This window comes from Phaenicophaeus curvirostris, chromosome 17 (genome assembly GCF_032191515.1).
Source record: "Phaenicophaeus curvirostris isolate KB17595 chromosome 17, BPBGC_Pcur_1.0, whole genome shotgun sequence".
In the NCBI taxonomy this organism is placed as follows: domain Eukaryota; kingdom Metazoa; phylum Chordata; class Aves; order Cuculiformes; family Cuculidae; genus Phaenicophaeus; species Phaenicophaeus curvirostris.
In genome coordinates this window covers 11362648-11381376 of record NC_091408.1, presented here as the reverse complement: position 1 = coordinate 11381376, position 18729 = coordinate 11362648, and the positions used below count along the sequence as shown (strand labels likewise).

Here is an 18729-nt window from a genome sequence, read left to right as displayed (position 1 = left end):
CCCAGGTCTCCTGAGCTCAGATATTTCAGCAGCTCTAAATATTTTCTCATAGGCTAGAACTGAAACTTCTCCATTACCCTCCAGTTCCTGTTTCTGTGAGCTTACACTTGCTTCTTGTCAGGTGTTATTTGCAATAATAAGAACCAAGTTAAGTGATAAAACAGCCTAAGTTTTGGTCACAGATTAGGATATACCTGATGAATGAATGAGGTACGTCTGTGACACCATTTAAGAACGCTTTCCCTGTAAAGAGATCATGTTAAAGAAGGCACAGACTTAGAGGTGAGGCACCATGACAGCAGAGCACACCACTCCACGCAACTCTGCCTGTTTCCTCTGGCATTTAAGAAATTAATCCTTCTGATAGTAGGGCTGATTTTCCCTCCCTGTGTTTGAAGGGGATATAATGTAAAGTATGATCCCAAATCCACACAGCCTCACCAGCAGAGTATTAAACAAAACCATTTTGTTTTGTTTTTGACAGAGAATTAATCAGACCAGTATCTGTCAAAATACTTTTGAAAAAAATCAACCTCCAGTCTCACAATTATATGCTGAGACACTCATATCTAGCATAGAGAAGCCAACAGCGTGTAATATTTCCCATCAAACAGATTACAGGCATCTTGTCCCAGTCCAGGGACAAAACCAAAAGATCATACACTGACTTCTTTTTTTAATATAAATTTCCATCCAGAAATATCCAGCGTTGTTGTTTTTTTTCTGATAGTAGTGTGTACAGAGGATATCTCACCCTACCACCACCCAGAGCATCACAGAGTCATGTCTAATTGATGTTGACCCTGCATTAGCTGTCCTGTCCCTTGGACCAGATTCTGATCCTGCCTCTACAGTGCCATAAGTAGGCTATGTAAAAGACAGTTTTCATCACTTGAAATTCTGGTTCAAAATACTTATCTACAATCTATGTTAATTTGAATTGTCAAACTTCTGCCTTTACCAGAATAACCTGTTGTGCATTGTGGGAAAGTGGGGAATGCCACCTCTCCTTAGGGCTAGGAAGGCCTAGGAAGACTCATGTGTGGCCCCTGATTACAGTACACAAATCCCATACTTACTTCATCAACTACAAGCGACTTCAATAAGAAGAATTTCACTGTTCTCATTCTTCAACAACATCCACCGTGTCTCTAAAACAGCGGTATTTGTGCTCCAGCTTCCTGTCAGTATGATTAAAGGCTGAGAGAGATGCCAAAACAAGAAGTCCTGTAACATACGCAAAAACACCCTCTGCAATGATCAATACCTTCTTTGAGGGCTGCATCACTCAGCCTGTGTCCATTGGCATGCTGGGCTGCACCACCCCAGCTTCAAAGTCAGGCCATGTCTTTGTTCTCTCATTAATATTTTCCTCCATTTCTGCATATGTTCCATTCATTCTTTTCCCTGTGCAACGAAGACTTAAAAATCTTGCTGTGTGAACTATTTAATGTGTGACAGAAAGAGGGAGACAAAAAATCCAGTTATTAGGCGGATCAGGTTCAGGATGAATCACAGAAGAAATTCGTAACTTCCTGACCTCATCTATGAGGGCTCTCTGCAGCCTGGCTTGGGGTTTCGAAGGCCTGAAATAGGACCATGGCTGTGCATATGGAAACCATACCAAGCTCGCTCAGAAAACAGAAGGTTTTACATAGAACCTCTCTGGCTACCAGCATTAGAAGAGCTACTTCCACTACAGAATTAATTTTTTGTTGAATGAAAATATATCAGGCCAGATGGAACTATTTCAGGAGGAAGATCAAGCTGGCACAAGGCTAAAATCAAAGATTATTGGGTTTGTGTATTCAAAGTTTGAGTAGTTGAAAGCAAAGCGTTCAGTGCCTGTGCTGACATGTTGAGGTCTAAGCCTAAAGAAGTATCCCAGGAAGGATACATAAAGTGAGTTTGCCAAATACTAAATTAAAGAAAGATGGAAAATTTCTAATTAATACCTACTGTTTATGAAGGCTTGCAGTGATAGGACTAGAAACAATGGGTATAAACTAGAGAGGGGCAGATTTAGTCTAGACATAAGGAGGAATTTCTTCACCATGAGAGCAGTGAGACACTGGCCCAGGTTGCCCAGGGAAGCTGTGGCTGCCCATCCCTGGAGGTGTTCAAGGCCAGGTTGGATGGGCCTTGGGCAGCCTGATCCAGTGGGAGGTGTCCCTGCCCATGGCAGGTGGGTTGGAACTGGATGATCTTTAAGGTCCCTTCCAATCCAAACTATTCTAACACCTAAACCACTCAATCACCCATTTTTCCAAGCCAAACCCACTCACTGCTGGTGCAAGTTGTAAGCATCAACTCTTTCAGTAGTTCAGCAGCTGGGTATTAGGTTATTTGGTAACTTCATAAAATAGTTTGGGTTGGAAGGGACCTTAAAGAACATCCGGTTCCAACCCTCTGTGATGGGCAGAGACATCTCCCACTAGATCAGGCTTGAACGGGATCAGCTCACTTACCTCATAATCCACTCCCATCTGTTACATGGAGCCACCTGCAAACTATCATCATCTTTTAGGATTAACACCTCTGCGCAGCAAAATCTGGTTTTCCTGTTAGAGGTATGAATAGTACGTAGTTCCTTCTCAGCACCTCCTGAACGGTGCTTATAATACAAACAACACAGGAATATTTAGACCTCATTGGCCGGCTGGCACCAGCACAATGGGTATCAGCATCTTCCATCAGCAGGTGTGTGCTCATGGTAATCACCGATGGGATTGCGTTTTGCAGATGGAAAATTGTGCAGCTATCAGCAGCCTCATTTTACACATGGCTGGATGACTAGAAATCTGCCTCACAAGGAATCTATAAAGCTACTGCAAATTTTAATCCCAAGGAAGACTAACCTTTGGGTTATAGAATGCTATTTCAATTGGAGATATTTTTAGTCTTATCACTGCCTTCAGTTCAGTATGCACAGGAAAGAATACCACCAATCTTTTCTACAACACAAGGCTTACTTGAAAATGAGTTAATATAACAAAAAATACATTTTTATTTACAAAAGCTTCACATCCTAGAGGCATGAGAACTGTAGAGAAAATAAATTCAATTTCTAAAAGGGCAGTAAGGCCCTGTTGCCAAATAAAATACAAAACCAGCATAAGGAATCCAAATGAAAAACAACCAATTAACCCTACCACCTCACCAAAAATGCCACAGAAGCAAAATGAGAAGCAAACTTCTCTGGTATTACAGGAGAGGTCTTTCCAGCTGTCACGGTGGATTCATTCCAAGAAAAATGAGCTCCTGTGCAACAAATCCTCTATTGCTTTGGGAATGGTGCGGTGGTACTTTGGCTGGGATGCTAGCCTGGGCTATGCGAAACAGGAACTGGAGACGGTGTGACCTTGTGCAAGTTCCAGTTTTTGATGCATTCCAAAGTGCTCTACCACACCGAGGATAACATCCAGGTGCTAGCATCTCGGGTTCAAGCTTAGTGCTTGCAGCAAAGACCTGCTCTCCCTCCAGGCATAGATCAAACCTTTGGCTGAGGCTTAGGATGGCACTAGTTAACAAAGGATGAAGAAAAGGAGTCTCATCCTTGCTTTGAAGTCTGAAAAACTTTGCCCACATAAGACCCACAGCTCTAAAGCGGTGGTCTTATTCATCACCTAAAGGAAAGGGAAAGTGATATGATGCTCCTTTTGTTTCTTTGAATAACATATTAGTAGTCAAAGCATTCAGGTAGGATACAGATAACCCATGCATATTTGATTGTGTATGCAAGCTAAAAGTATAACTTGCCCAGTGCTATTAAACAGAAGTAAAACTTATCATGGGCAGAAGCAAATCTCAAAGGTCAGAAGTGAAGAGTTTCTACCATTTATGCACAAGCTGAGGGATTAGGTAACAGTTTTGCTCTGTGGTAGCTAGATAGTACTGTGCCACCGGTGTCATGGAAACACATAAATCAATCTCTGATTAAAGTTTACTAGGATACCAGGAGCAAGCCAGCCACAACAAGGCTGCTAATCTGACCCTCTGGTCTGTGTACTTCTTTTTGCAAAATGCAGACTGTAGCCAAATGGCACAAACACAGAAGCAATCAAAGACTCCAATAGTAGGGGTCAGAAGTAGAAACACAAAGGTTTCCAGATCTGTACTAGAAAGAGGAATCTCTGATTCAAGGAGGAAGGGTTCTGTTCTCAAACATACTAAAATAGTACAGGGGCATGGTATGAATTCATCCTTTACACTACCTATTCATCATCATAACTAGCAATATATTGTTTGTTCTTTGGCACAAGTACCTTCATTTGGCCAAATTTGCTGCAGGAACTACTATGCTGATAACTACTGGTTGCGCTGAAGCTGCTGAATCAATAACATGGATGAATTTAAGCAACTGACTTCAACAAGACAAAGTGCATGGGGGAGATGAGGGGAATTTGGATACCTATGCAGGTATAAAAACCTATTTGAGCAAGTTACCTAATCCCAACAGCAACATCTGTCACTGTCCACACAATGCACTGCTGACAGCAGAACAGGGGTAGGCAGGATTCTCGGTTTGCTTAGAAAGCAATGTCAGATTTGTACCTGATTAGATTCCTGACAAGACACAACGGCTAACTAGATCATAGACTGATTTTTAACAGTTGCCCTCAGGAACAAAAACTAGTAAGACATTGGTAATCCCACAGAGACCAGCTCTGTGCTTTCTGAGTCCACAAAATCTGATGGAAGACACCCCTCACAGGTATCTCTGCAGTCTTACACAGCCCTACGCGAACCTCTGTAGATACTATTTGTGTTTCACAGTGTCTAAATATTTAAAGAACTTCACACAAGAGAAAGAGCTGGCAGGATCCATTTTCTTCCCTGATCAGTTTATCAGACCTTAAAGACTAGTTGGGAGATCTTTTATGCTGCTTGTACAAAGCAGTGATTCAAATGCAACTCCAGCAAGCCCAAACTGAGTCATGCCTTATAAATTGCATGAGACCCTCACACTGGTGAGCTCTTATTCTCATGAGTACTCCAGTGAAGAGAACTGGATTGCCTATATAAGTAGCTCTGAAATATAGGTAGAAGGTAGATAATTAAGTCCCACAGCTGGCTTTTGCCTACTGAGGCTCAGATTCTGTCCTCTCTCTCCTGCCACGGGTAATTGCCTGGAGAGGGGAAAGCAGTGGTTTGTACAGTCAAGGAATTGTCCTCTTGGAGCAGAATTCAATGAGAAAGGCCTTCACATCAGCAGCTTCTTTCCACAGACATGCTTGGGGAAGCATCGGTGATCTGTTGGGGAAGAGCATGGCTTTTGCTAGTGCTATACTATTTTACAGCGTCTATTCAACACAAGGTAGTTGGCGTTACAGCAGCTTCTTGCTCTAACATTTTGCCCAGGAAGTTAAGAATGAAGGAAAAGCACTAAAAGCACTAAAAATCCAGAAGGCCTTTATATTTTAGGCATATTTCATCCACTCAGCTTGGATTATTTAGATGTGATTTCCAAATAGTGCTGTTAAACAGGTAACCCTCTCCTGTAGGATTCCAACACCAAATACCTCTGCTTGACAGAATCATTTCTAAGTAGCAGTGCTTAGAGAAGCTGTTTCAAAAACCTTTTCCTTGGTTTAGTTTTCTTAATGATTGCCCACTCTCCCAGGATGACATGCAAATTACAGCTCAAGTATTAAAAGTATAAATCAGACTGGTGGCAGGGCTTCTAGAGAACAGCTCCATAGGAGGTGGTGCAAGGCTTTAAATATTCAGATGTCTATATTCTTACCTTTTCTAAAAATGCTTTGCTTGTTTACTTAGACAACTCTTCAGCCCTTGAGAAAACTAGGCATGCACAATGCTTATGATGACGAAGCAGAATCAGTCTATTATCTCTTCAGCTATCTACTCTGCAGCTGCCCTTGGACTCTCCTCCAAAGCCACTGATCAAGGACATACTTGGAAAAGAAAAATATATATTGGGCCTTTTTCCATTTGTCAGGGATTCCCAGAACTGGCCCTCTTCTCCTGTTTCACTAAGGACTCCCTTCACTGAGGATGCAAAACTATTCATGGTCCTAATCTCATCCCTGTCCTGAAAGCAGATCTCTCAGAACAGGTCATTCAAATATTATAAAATAAAGGGAGAGGCAGGTAGCCACATCTATTTCACAAGATGGCTTTTCAAGACTGGGCAGAATGCACACAGAATAGATTATCCTGATAGCAAGCAGCAAGAGGGTTTACCTTATCCTAAGGATACCTTTCTCTTGCAGTAAGAAAATCCAGTATGAGGAGTAGGAAATGGGTATGAGAGGTCCTCTCGATGTTCCATTGTCTTTCTCACAGAACGCACTGCTGCAATGTCTTTCCACGCATGGCAATGATTCCAATTTAGCTTAAACCAGATGGAATAAAAAAGCTACTGCAAAGAACCAAAGAAGCACTAGTCCACCTACCTCACCATGGGAGGAGAATGTTAAACAGAGGGGTGAGAAAGCAGAGCTTGGCTCCAAAATATCACTTCCTGGGATATCCACAGACTTGCATATACACACAGAGCTCACTCTATTTAAGACCTAGAGCAGATTACAGGTGTGTCAACACTCCAGCAAGCCAGCTGGTGGAACCCAATTTGACAAAAGGACCATTTAGCCACAAACACTAATCCCATCCTCAACTCTGTTTTAGAGGACCTCTTGTTGATGTAAACAAAGGCCTTTTCCTACTGCTTCAGAGTTCAAAAAACCAAGGCCAGAGAAGTCACACAGATCATCCACGCCACACTCTTGTATGCTGCCAGTGTGGATATTGTGGGCAATGAAAGAAGACAGAACAGATATTGGAGGAAATCCAACACCGAAAAGATTAAGCCTGCCGAGATTTGAAGCTATCTTCACCAGGTGAAATTCCATACTCTTTTGTGTACTGGAGAGTTTGCAAATAAGAGCTCAAATGCCTAGCAGATTAGACTGAGAAATAAATTACAGAACCAAGATTATCACCTTCATCCACAGCAATACTACAATACATTTAAACTCAAATAACCCCATCTAAAGAAGAGGACCTGATATCAAGTTGTTGCTTTCTGATTACTCCCTTCTGTTCCTTAACACAAAAAAATTTTGGCTTGGGAGATGGTTTTGCTACACGTAATTTTTATGCCCTTTTTATGTCTTCCAGGATTTGCTGAATAACCAGGAAGTGTCAGATGCACTGTAGCTTGTCTCCAAGCTGCCTGGGAAACCTGAGTATTGAAGAACACCTGAAAGGATAAAAACTATAGGTCAGACAGACCATTTTTTTTATCTGTTTGCATCTGTCGTGCTGTCCTTGAAATGGGTTTTGCCTCCACCTACAAGGCTTTCAGATATTCATAGGAATTTGAATGGCACCCTAGTAATGGGCTTTAGGAAAAGCAGACACAACTCATGTACAGATCCAATTAGCACTGGGCTGCTTTAGCTCTGTACTCTCAGGAGAAGATGACTTTGGGTCAGTGGGAGGATCTCTATCTGGTTTTCATTCTCAGAAACTGAAGTTCTCTTATTTCAGAGGACAGTTTTGATCAATAGGACTACAACAAGATTGAAAGCCACTCTGCTGTCATTGGCTTTCTTCCTTCCTGTTATCCAGAACACTGCAGGCTTTTTCTTTACTTTTTTCCCTTTTCAGTTTGTTAGTTTGAAATAAGTGATGGAAATGACTACCAAGCGAAACCCTGCAAATAATAGTAATAAAAAAGTATGCCAAACATACTGAGAAAGAGAGACTGAGTACCCATTAGTAAGGTTAGAGAGTGGCATTAATAAAAGGAAGATTTGTTAAACATGACTCATTTCTTTTCCTTCCTTTCATAAATCTTATTATTCACTTGGAGAACAGCCATACATTTACTGGCTGGAACTGCATTCTTAGATGATGCTCCTGATTTAACTACTACCTGCCTTTACTTAGTTAAAACATTAAATAAACAAAAAAAATCTAAATACAAAACCAAACCTGACCTCTGATTATCAAGGGTACTCGGCTAAAGCCAGGTTTTCTAATCCTATATAGCAGTACAGTGGTTACAGACGTGCAACAACCACACTGCCGCTTTCCACTAGAAAGATGAAAGACACATATTTGCTTTTCCAACTCCAGCCACATCTACAAAGAAATGGAAAGAAACCGAACTGGTATATGTCCTTAAAGGCAACAAAACCAACATCAGGCAAAGACTTTTTTTTCACCTCTGTAAACATTGCTTTTAATCCTATAGGGTAAAAATGATTCAAGATCTACAAAAATAAATGAGTCAATGATGAAATTACCATGAATTTTCTGTCAAAATAAGCATTTTTCCTAGCTACAAATGCAAAAAGCAAAACCACTACATAAAAAATTGTTACCAGTATAGAAAACAGAGAGTACTGAGACTGACTTTAAAATCACTGATGTGCTGCTGGAATAGAGATATATTTTCTGCATTTGCCAATATTTTGCAGAGTTGAATAAAATTTTGCCTATTCTACAAGAGATTTAGCCTCTTTTTTTTTCCTGCCAAACCTTTAGACTTTTCTTCCTGGAGTGTCTAAATTGAATAATACTATTTCAAATATAACGTTATATTTTCTTAAGTGTTATCCAAATATCGACTCAGGAAGTTTTCTTCTAAAATCTCGCCCTTCCTGAAATCACTGATTATGAGTTTCTCCAGCTACATAAATCAAGACTAACACAGTTAAGGCCAGCATGAAGTGGAAATCTGTCTTTTGGACTTGACCACCACTTTGCGACACTGAAGGTCAGGCCTATAGCAGTATTTACTTACCTAAACTTCAGTAACTGGTCCAGAACCATTGAGAATACTTGTTCTGTGCTATGTGGTAAGAAGATAACCTGTAGCATAACTTAAAAAAAATAAAACCAAAATGTAGCTGGTAATTTTTACACCTGCCTTCACTAGGCAGGTGTAAAATCTTGCATTTCTTAAAAAACTCCTCAAAATGAGACCACATGGAGACACCTCTCATGAGCACAAGGAAATCACATGGCTGAGAGCTGTCCTCACAAATAAGCTGATAATTTTGGAGATAATTATGTGCTAATTTTGTCAGACATGTTAGCACCAGACCATAACCAAATTAGAACACAAAAATCCGTACATGGGTGTGAGAAGATGCGGCTCCATGAATGCAAGGCTGGCAGTCACACTTAATCTTCCTTCACGCACACATGGCTTCACCTCTCTTCTCTGCAAGAGAATTACTCTTCAACTGAAAGTCGCCAGCTCTAAAAGCTTCTTTTTGACAAATCTGATGTGGACATTCATGTGATCCATTTGCAGCCTGTTCCCAACTATTACTTTTTGATATGGAAATTTGGAACCATTTTCAACGGGCCCAAGCCTATGAAGAATAAACTGTCCTTTTAAAAATACTACTGTACCTTTTAAGTATGCAGATTGCCAGACTGAATTTTAAATGCAATCATTTTCCTTCCAGTACACTCTAAAAATCAGGAGTCATAGTCAGCATGAATCAGTCCTCTGCACCTAGGACCTGCTATTTCCATCATTTCAAGTCTGTGTGTTGCAATTATATGAATTGTCCACTTTTTCCCCCCAGCCTCCACCATAAAATGCATATGCAATATAAAATCCATTTATCATACTGGAAATAGCTATTGTATTTAATCTCCCCAAAGAGAGCAAAATCAAATTATAATGTGTAAAGAATGATAATCTGTCAAATTCAAGGGAATACTCCAAACTTATCCCTCCACGCCTGCAATAGAACGGGTCAAAGAGGTCTAATGCAGAAGGCATGGGTAGGAAGACAAGATGCGAGCATACATAATGAGAAGATGAAAACACTCTTAATCTTTGCAGATTGAATGAAATCTAATTACATGCCGTATTGATTGTTGTGTATTACTGGAAAGAGACAGTGAAAAGGGAAAAAGGCAATTACAGTGAAATTGTAGTCTGACCCTTCAATTGCTTTTGGCATGAAAGGTTATGCTCTACTTGGGGCATCAAAAATTCTTTATTCTCTATGGTAAATCATTAGCAACAGACTCAGATGCAAAACTGATTAGGGGAAAAAAATCCAGTCAATTAAATATTTTTCATTTTTTCCACTTTAAAAAAAATAGAGACAAAGGAAGAAAATAACAAGGTGTTGTCTTTATGCCATTTCATAAATCGCTACTAAGTCTATCTGGTGCTAGATATGTGTTGACTAAAATTAAATCATATTCATCTATAGAAATACCACAGTAAAAATGAAAACATAGATTGATGAACTAGATCTAGAATAATTCTGTTTTTCAAAATAGATGTTATACCCAAAGTCAAATATTAAGAGGTAAAGTTTCACCAAGAAAATTCTAGACATCTTTCATTGCTTTTCTTTCCCTTTGCGCAGTGTTCATTTACTTCCACCCAAGCCAGCAGAAGCTGAGCATAAAGAAAGCTTTTAGAAATACTATTTTTCTAAGTTGATAGAAAACCAAAGCACGAGCCAACTGAAAACTATTGTTTGGGTGTATGTCTGCATGACTCTGCAGGGAATCATGGCAATGCTCATTCACTCTATTCTAAAAATTCTTATTCTGTCAAAGATAATTGCAAGGACCAGCTTTCTACTGACTTCCATGCACAGTCCCCTGTGTTCTATACACAACTCTACAGGTACCATGTGTGCAGTTTTTATTCAGACTGAAAAGTCAATGAGTTCTCCAGTGCTCAGTTTTTGGGTTGCCTCTTGATAACTTTGTAACATTACTGTTTGTGTTTATTCTTCCTTGTGGAAGGTACGCTTTCAGATAACATATCTTTGATTGCATGAAAACAAATAAGTGTGACAGAAGGAAAATTCTGTATGGCTGCAGCTGCAGGGCTGGTCTCTCATAGAAGCATCTATCTACTACACTGGATCCTCAACAGACTCCCTAGAAAATCCAGGTAAGGTCTTTCCCTGTTCAGGACTAATTGTAATAGAATAGAAAAATGAAACAAAAGAACACTGAGACTTCATTACCAAAACTATGAGATCCTGAATAGGTGCCTCTAAACTTCCTAATCTCTAAGCAGAAAGAACCAAGATCAGAAGATTGAAATACTGATCTGGATGGACCTAACAATAATATCGACCTGGACTCAAACTCCTGATGTTGCTGGAGTTCTGGGTATGCAAGGAATTCATATTCCTTCTGAATAAAATCTGTCTAGCCACGTGTGTCTCTCCCTAAAAAAGTGACTTTGACCCACCTCCTTAAAAATTAACATCCAAGAAGGCCTCATCTAGCTCTCTAAAGCTGTAGAACACTGCCACAGAATCTCAGTGCTGCTAGTCTGGCATTATGCCCATTAACAGCGTGAGCAATGAGTCATATTAAAAACAGAATTCCAGTGAGCTAATGTCATAGATGCTTGATCCTGATTTCACTTACAGTGATGCAATTCTGATGATTTCAGTGAAGCACCTCCTAATTTTTTAGGAATTTTGGTTTTGTTGCCATAGGATACAAACAAAAAAAAGTTGACAAAGTATCTTTTCACAATGATGATAAAATAATTAATCTGTGTTCAGGTGCCACTGTGTAATAAAAAACCCCAATTGTGTCAGAAAGAAACTGAAGGGAAATGAATAGGGAGTTTGAATGGTTCAGCTTGAAAAACTTTCTGTACTTTCCCATGCAAGAGCTTCCAAGAAGAAACAGCCTACAGTGTTTATCATGACCCGAAGAAGCAATGTAACATTTAAACTGAAGTAATTTCTCCGTCAATTTTGATACCCAACAAACGAAATTAAAGAAGAACAAATCCTTCCCTAAACAGAGGTATGCTTTACAGAAAAATTCCTGTTTACTGTGAAGCCACAGTCATTATGTGTGGTGGTGCCTGCCCAGTACATTTAAGGACTCCTGCTGATTCTCCAGGGGTTGCTATGCTGAGATAAGCCCAGAACAGGTAAAATCCTACACAAAGACTCATGTATAAACAACACCAAGAACAAATCAATTTGTGTCAAAAAACCTGTTCAGTTGAGCTATGATGGATATAGCTCGTGGACTAATCTACTTTAGTTTGGGAACTCTGTGGCTTTGTCAAATTTGAGAGGAGGATTTCCCTCTTAAATGCTACATTCTTCAAAACTGCTCCAAAATATGGTTAGGGCACACAGCTGTTGATTGACACCTTCCCTCTAATTCATGAGTGTGTGCTTTTGTGACTAACACCCACACTCCACATTTCCCTTCTCTCTTCCCTGTTTATACTAACAAGTGCATAAGGGGATGCCTGTCCTATAATGCTTGCTGGCACAGGCTGCTTACTGCCATAACATACTCAGATTTATACAGTTATTCAGAAAGCAGTAATTGGAAATATACTTTATCCTAACCCCCCTATTTGTCTGCATTTTGAGATGACGGTAGCCTTTGTTAAATCAATGTTATGAGCAAGAATTTCACTAGAAGCCCAGAAGCACATTTGGTATACTTCAACATGTTTATACTGGAAGTTTTATTTGGTCCTAGATGCTAAATGCTACATTTATATTATCATTTCATGTAAAAGCTCACTCCTTCAGCCTCTTCTTGTCCAGATCACTGATGTATTTAATTACATACTTATATCATTGACGTTCCACATTTACAATTTTACACATCTGTGCAAATAAAAACTATAAAATATATACACTTGTTCTGAAGAATTAGTTTCTATATGAAACAGTCGTAGTCCTGTAACAACTTTTATGGCTCAGCGCATTCTAACTACTGTCAAAGGGTTCTTTGTTTACCTACCAAGATTTTTTAAAGCTGGTGAGTTAGAATAGAATATCACAAAAAAAACAGTGGTGGATGCTTTGTCTCCTCACCAAAGATAACATCAAACTTAAATGGCACAGTCATTAAGAAAACATATAGGTGCTATGTTTAAATAGACCATTAAAAGTACACAGTGTAAGAACTTGGCAGAATGTTTTTAAACTAGTTCCGAGACCAAGTGTATGACTTCCAGCTATAACCTGACAGCAGATTTGCTGTACAAACACCTAGCTGTGCAGAGTGAAAATAGCCAAGCAAACTGTAATACCCTGTACAGTTTGTAAGGACTCCCACCAATCTGTAAACCCACAAACTCTGCAGCCACCTTAACTTTGTGTCTACTGAGGAAGTGCTCATTTTGGACCGAGAGTTCGGGGTGAGGGCTTAACACATCCCTCTATCAAGACCCTGCAGCCACCTCTTTCCCTTCAGTTTCAGCACAGTGGGATCAGTGCCTGGGCTTTTTTCCCCACCGGGTGGGCACTTATGGTTCTCTCCCCTAACCCGCAGCACCCTCCCAGGACACAGGGGACGGTGCTGCGTGCCCTCCCAGCCCTCTCCGTACCATTGAGTTGGTTGTAGACCACTTCCTCCAGGTGGTCCAGGCGCTGCAGGATGGACTCCCTGTCTCCCAGGCTGCCCACTTTGGCGCCGCGGCTCCTGGCCCGGCGTTCCGCGCTCCGGACGATCTGCACCAGCTCTTGGGAGCGGTCCTGGATCCTGCAGTAGACGGAGAAGAGGATGATACCCACGAAGACCAAGATGTTGACCGTCAACAAAGTTTTGATCTTCCGTGCCACCGCCATGGGAGCCGCGGGCGCGGGGGCGGGGGGCGCATCCAGGCGCGGCGAACCCCGGCGGCGGGGCGGAGCTGTCCTTCAGCACCACGGCTCAGATACCCCCCGGGCTATAGGGTGCGGAGCTGTCCTTCAGCACCACGGCTCCGCTATCACCGCGGGGTGCGGAGCTGTCCTTCAGCACCACGGCTCCGCTGTCACCCCCGTGCGGCGGGGTGAGGAGCTGTCCTTCAGCACCACGGCCCCGCTCCCCGCCCCGGCGGCGCGCTGGGCGGCACGGAGCGGGGGCGCGGAGCCGAGCGGCTGCTGCCCGCCGAGCCTCCTCCTCCTTCTCCTCCTCCCCCTCCCTCTCCTCCTCCTCCTCTTCCTCCGGCTCCCGCTCGCTCGCCCGCCCTCGCTCTCCACCGCCCCAAACGCAGAGCGCCGGTGCGGAGTGACGTGCTCCGGGGGAATCTCATCTACATGCACACGGTGGAGCCGCCGTGTCCGCCACGCCTCGCCCGCGGCTCCCCGCCCCGCAGCACGGGAGTCGCACGCTTCTCTCCCACGGGAAACACCACCGGGGCCATTTTTCCTTCCCTTATCCCGCCCGAGGATCGCTGTTCCTAAGAACAGGCGGGATGAAAATTGTCCTTGTCTATGGGTGCGGCAGCCGGAGGCGAGATGATGCCCCAGCTGCCTCGCCACTGGAAATAAGCTGAAACAAGTTCGCTTGCTCCTGACGAGAGGGAGAGCTGGTAACACACTCGGCTCCATAGGTTCCCCACTAGCCAAGTACAACATTGGTTAGTGATCCTACCTGAGAGCGACATGGCTGGGAGACCACATCCACATTAGGAACAAAATTTTCACGGAAAGGGTCATTGAGCACTGGCAGAGGCTGCCCGGGGAGGTGGTTGAGTCACCTTCCTTGGAGGTGTTTAAGGCACGGGTGGACGAGCTGCTGAGGGACATGGTTTAGTGTTTGATAGGAATGGTTGGACTCAATGATCCAGTGGGTCTTTTCCAACCTAATGATTCTATGATTCTCTCCAAGTACACATAGGTGGAGAAAAGCAACCTAAGCTTTTACTCGCAAACACACAGCCAGTGACTGCAGTGGGTGGCTTCTCTGTTCATGTTCACAGTGGTCCTTCTTTGTACACCATCTCACCTAGAGGGTTGCATTCCATAATATAATCCCGTTTGTGAGATATCTTTTTTTTTCATCCTTCCTTCTTGATTTCAGAAGCTCCTAAGCTCAAAATCCAGCTAAAGTTAAAACTTCACTGAATTTACTGTAGCTTGGCAAGGCATGTTCAGGGTTTCCTGATGTATAAACTCTCCACTGCTCTCCTACTTGTGACCCACCTGTTGTTCACCTGCATGGCCCTTGAGGGTGCCATTTGTTGGAAAAGATGTGTTTTGTCTTAGATGAATTCTCCCCTTCTCTTTTGGGGACCTCCAATGAAACCTGTGTCAGAGGGATCAGCAGGACAGAATAAGCTTATACTAGAGTTTCACCATAATCTAATCTTGTCCCTGGCAAAAGATGCCACAGGTTTCTGCAAGGTCATCTCTTGCAAACAGGTATGTCTCTATGAAAATAGGTATGGCATTTGGTTACTTCTGACAGTGCTGTATTCTTAAACACAATATCTAAATGTGGGGTCAGATGTTCTTTCACTGAAGCAGTGGTAAAACTCTCAGTCAGCTCAGCAGAAGCAGCTCACAACCTGCAATTTTCCAGCGTTTTGATTATTTTAGTAGTAGTCTTATTGCAGGTCTGTCATAGCATTGTGCTTCCTAGAAAATACCAATTTGGTTTAAGAAAATATGTTGAACTAATGATCAAGCACAGCTTATTAGATATCTCCACAGCATTTAATATATTATAGCAACACCTGCTGGTCTTGATATGGTTAAGAATCTGTTAGATCACTATTTCCATTATAAACTGCAAGCTCACAAGCTGTCTGCAAGAATTCAGTTTAGATTATGATACAGGAGTGTATAGTTTGTCCCAAGAGTTGTAAAATAACTTTGAGAGGTTTCCCAGATTCTGGTGGTTCTGGATTGTTTGGGTTTTATTCACATCATTGCAGTTTTAACTGGGCTTTTTCCAAGACATGATTTCATCGATGATTGACTTAGGTCAAGCAAGTTGTTTCCTTTTGCTAAGTAAATGTTCTTAAATAGTCATTTTAAAATGAAAGAACATGAGAATAAACTTATATGGCTGCAACCTTCCCTAACACCATTCAAGTAAAAGTAATAGCTAGCTCCTGTAGATCAATGTTCATTCAGAGAGCTCAGAGCAACTTACAACTGAATATGCTATTAGATCTGACTGAAGGGTGACAGTAGTGTTTTTAGAAAAAAATCAAGGTCATAAAATGTATTTTCTTTTGTCACTGGAACAAAACCAAAAAGCTTTGAAATAGTTTCACACAAACAGCATTGAGCTCAAGCCATTGTTTCCTGCCCCAGAGGGTCAGGTTCAAGTATTTCTTCCCTCAGTGAGGCTTATGTTGCCAAAACAAACCCCCAAACCACCTAGATCAAAATCAATATATGCAATATCTGGATTTCGGTGAAAATGCTTTTGTTGAAATCTTACCAGTCAGCTCTGATTGCTGATGGATCTTACAAACAGGGAACATGGGAAGGTGCTGGTAACTTGTTTTAAATCAATGGACCAACCCAGAGGCAGTGCCAGGATCCCATTCCAAATCACAAATCCAGTTTCTCTCTCTCTCGTACAGTTACTCTTTCTCTTTATTACTCTCTTTTATTGATTTTTACTCCTATTCATCTCCATAGAGCTCATGGTTTAACTCATATCATGTAAGATGGATTAGGAAGGTGCTAGAAAGAAAAAACAAGATGCTGTATATTCAAATGACAGTCTATATTCTTTACATCACTCTGTTGTCACTGTGCTCAGCCAGAATATGCACCTGGATGAAGGACAGCTGGCTGAAGATGAAGATGATTTTAAGTAGCCAGAGGTAAAGAGACTGAAAAATCCGTCAGCATTCTAAAATAGCCACCTGTCAGAGGTGTCTCCCCTAATAGAGTAAAGATGGTTTATTGCCTTGAGGCTCTTCTGGACTGCTACGGGACTATCAAATAGCTAAGGCTGCAATGCTAATAATAGGGTCACAAAAGAAACCTTGCTATTGTCTATGGCTCTGCTTGAAACTGTGCCTAGTCCTGCAAGTTGTCTTTGCTCCTGTTGACTCTTGGTTACTGCAGAACACTCCATGTTGATATAGAGGGAAAACTTCAGCTTCTTCTGCATTTACAATCCTGTTCTACTTAGCTATTGAGGTCAGAGACAGTAAATTTCACTTCAAACACTTAACTAAAAGGTTTTGAAAAGAACATTTAGTGAAGCATCAGTCTTACAGCCATTCTCTGCAGAGCTCATTGTGTGAGTAGTCAAGACAACAGACTCCAAGTCAATGTGACCCCAGTTCATTTAGGGCTACTAACCTCAACCAATACAGAGGAATCAGATATTTTATTTTATTTTTTTACTAGCTAGTGAAAACTGTAGATTGTGCAGCAACTGAATGTGACCAAGATACACATCGTCATCTGCACATTTCCCAGGTTGACGTTTTCTCCAAAAATGGTCAGAAAAAGTTCTTAACGAATTACCATGCCAGACCTACAAAGTACCATTTTTATGGCAGGATCATTGGAATCACTATACCTTTTGTTGTATAGTCCAGGTACGGTGGGTGCATAATCAGGTAATCAATATGAGTTTCATTTTTTATGAGATGTTTTCTGTTGAATTTCACTTTAATGTCTCTAGAAGGAGATGAAGGAATTGGATTGATGATGAAACAAAACAAGTAAGATTTTACATCTGAGGAAAGATAAGAACAGGAGATAGTGATTGAAAAGTTGCTTGAAATTTTTTTTAATTTTTAAAAACCTAGGTTCAGAAAAAAAAATGAATTCAAGTTAATAACCATAAAATCATTCCTAACCACTTTTCCAAAAGGACATAGGATCCATTTACCCTGTCTAAAGAGACATACTTTTCTGATCATTCCACTGCACGATATGAGACTTTTACAAGAATGAATAATGTGTAGAAGGGAAGACTTTGATGTTTAAAGTATTTGATCACAAGCTTTGAAAAAAAAAAAAAAAGGCCAAAATATTATACCACTGAAGATCTGCAATTGTAGACTCCAGCTGTGGTTATTCATGCATACTGAAATCATCGGCCATTTTCCTAATGAAATCCCAATGACATTGGATGTCTCTAGCCCATCAGCTAGAGTTTTAGCATAGCCTACTATTTTTCTAGTTTAACTAGTACTTATTTAGAAGAAAACAGCAACAAAACCAGACAACAAAGTCTAAGATCTCTGTTAAGTCACCCAGATATACAGAACTGAGGCCCTCATCCTGTTGCAAAGAGGTATTGCAGCCCATCAAATAATCGTACAATCTAGTATTTTTGCAGCCCTCTTCTTATCATAGTTTCAGCAGACTGTAAGAAGAGATTCGAACAAATGTGATATTTGCATGAAGTTGCATGAAGTGAGGGGTTTTTTTTTGAAAAAGTAGGTAGCAAGGTAGGAGAGAAATAAATAAGGAAGCCTCAGCTGTCTTATACTGGAGGTGTTTCCAACCAGCCTCTTATCTTTTCTGCTGCAGCTTCAGAGAAGATGGCAAGCTGGCATTATAGTGGCACGAGAAGGCCAATAGCCAAATAATTCCTCTTGCAACAAAACACTGCCAGGTCCCTAAGGCTTCAAACTGCCACTCTGCTCATGCTGATGTAGAGGCTTTGGAGCACGTTCACTGTTGATCAAATGCCTGTTACAGCTAGAATAGAAGTAATGTAGCCAGATAAGGCAGAGAGAGGAATTCCCAACCTGGTATCCCTCTGACTGCATTAAAAAGGCTGGAAGCCCAAAAGCCACAAGGGATTTCCATGCAGTGATTATATGCTGAGAACATTTAGTGCTGGTTCAGAAAGCAAAGGTGTATGATGACTGGATAGCCCTGAATATAATCAACGTCTGCTTTACTTAGAGCTGAATGACAACACAATGTGCTATGATGAAGTTTCGAACAAGATGAATGTGTTTACTTTAGTAACATGATCTCTTTACTATACCTATCACAAACTTGGTGCCGTAAATGC

General features: G+C 41.3%; 1 protein-coding gene across 2 annotated transcripts in view; it reads right to left on the bottom strand.

Annotated features, from left to right (window-relative positions):
- GALNT9 (polypeptide N-acetylgalactosaminyltransferase 9) overlaps nucleotides 1-13674 on the bottom strand; it is a 147716-nt gene extending 134042 nt beyond the window's left edge. The window contains exon 1 of one of the 2 annotated variants that reach the window (XM_069870769.1): nucleotides 13343-13674. In XM_069870769.1, the coding sequence (XP_069726870.1) occupies nucleotides 13343-13583 (241 nt within the window). In that variant the 5' untranslated portion in view covers nucleotides 13584-13674. The remainder of the gene's footprint in view (nucleotides 1-13342) is intronic. The other variant, XM_069870770.1, reaches the window with a different exon arrangement.
- Between the last annotated feature and the right edge of the window lie 5055 nt (nucleotides 13675-18729).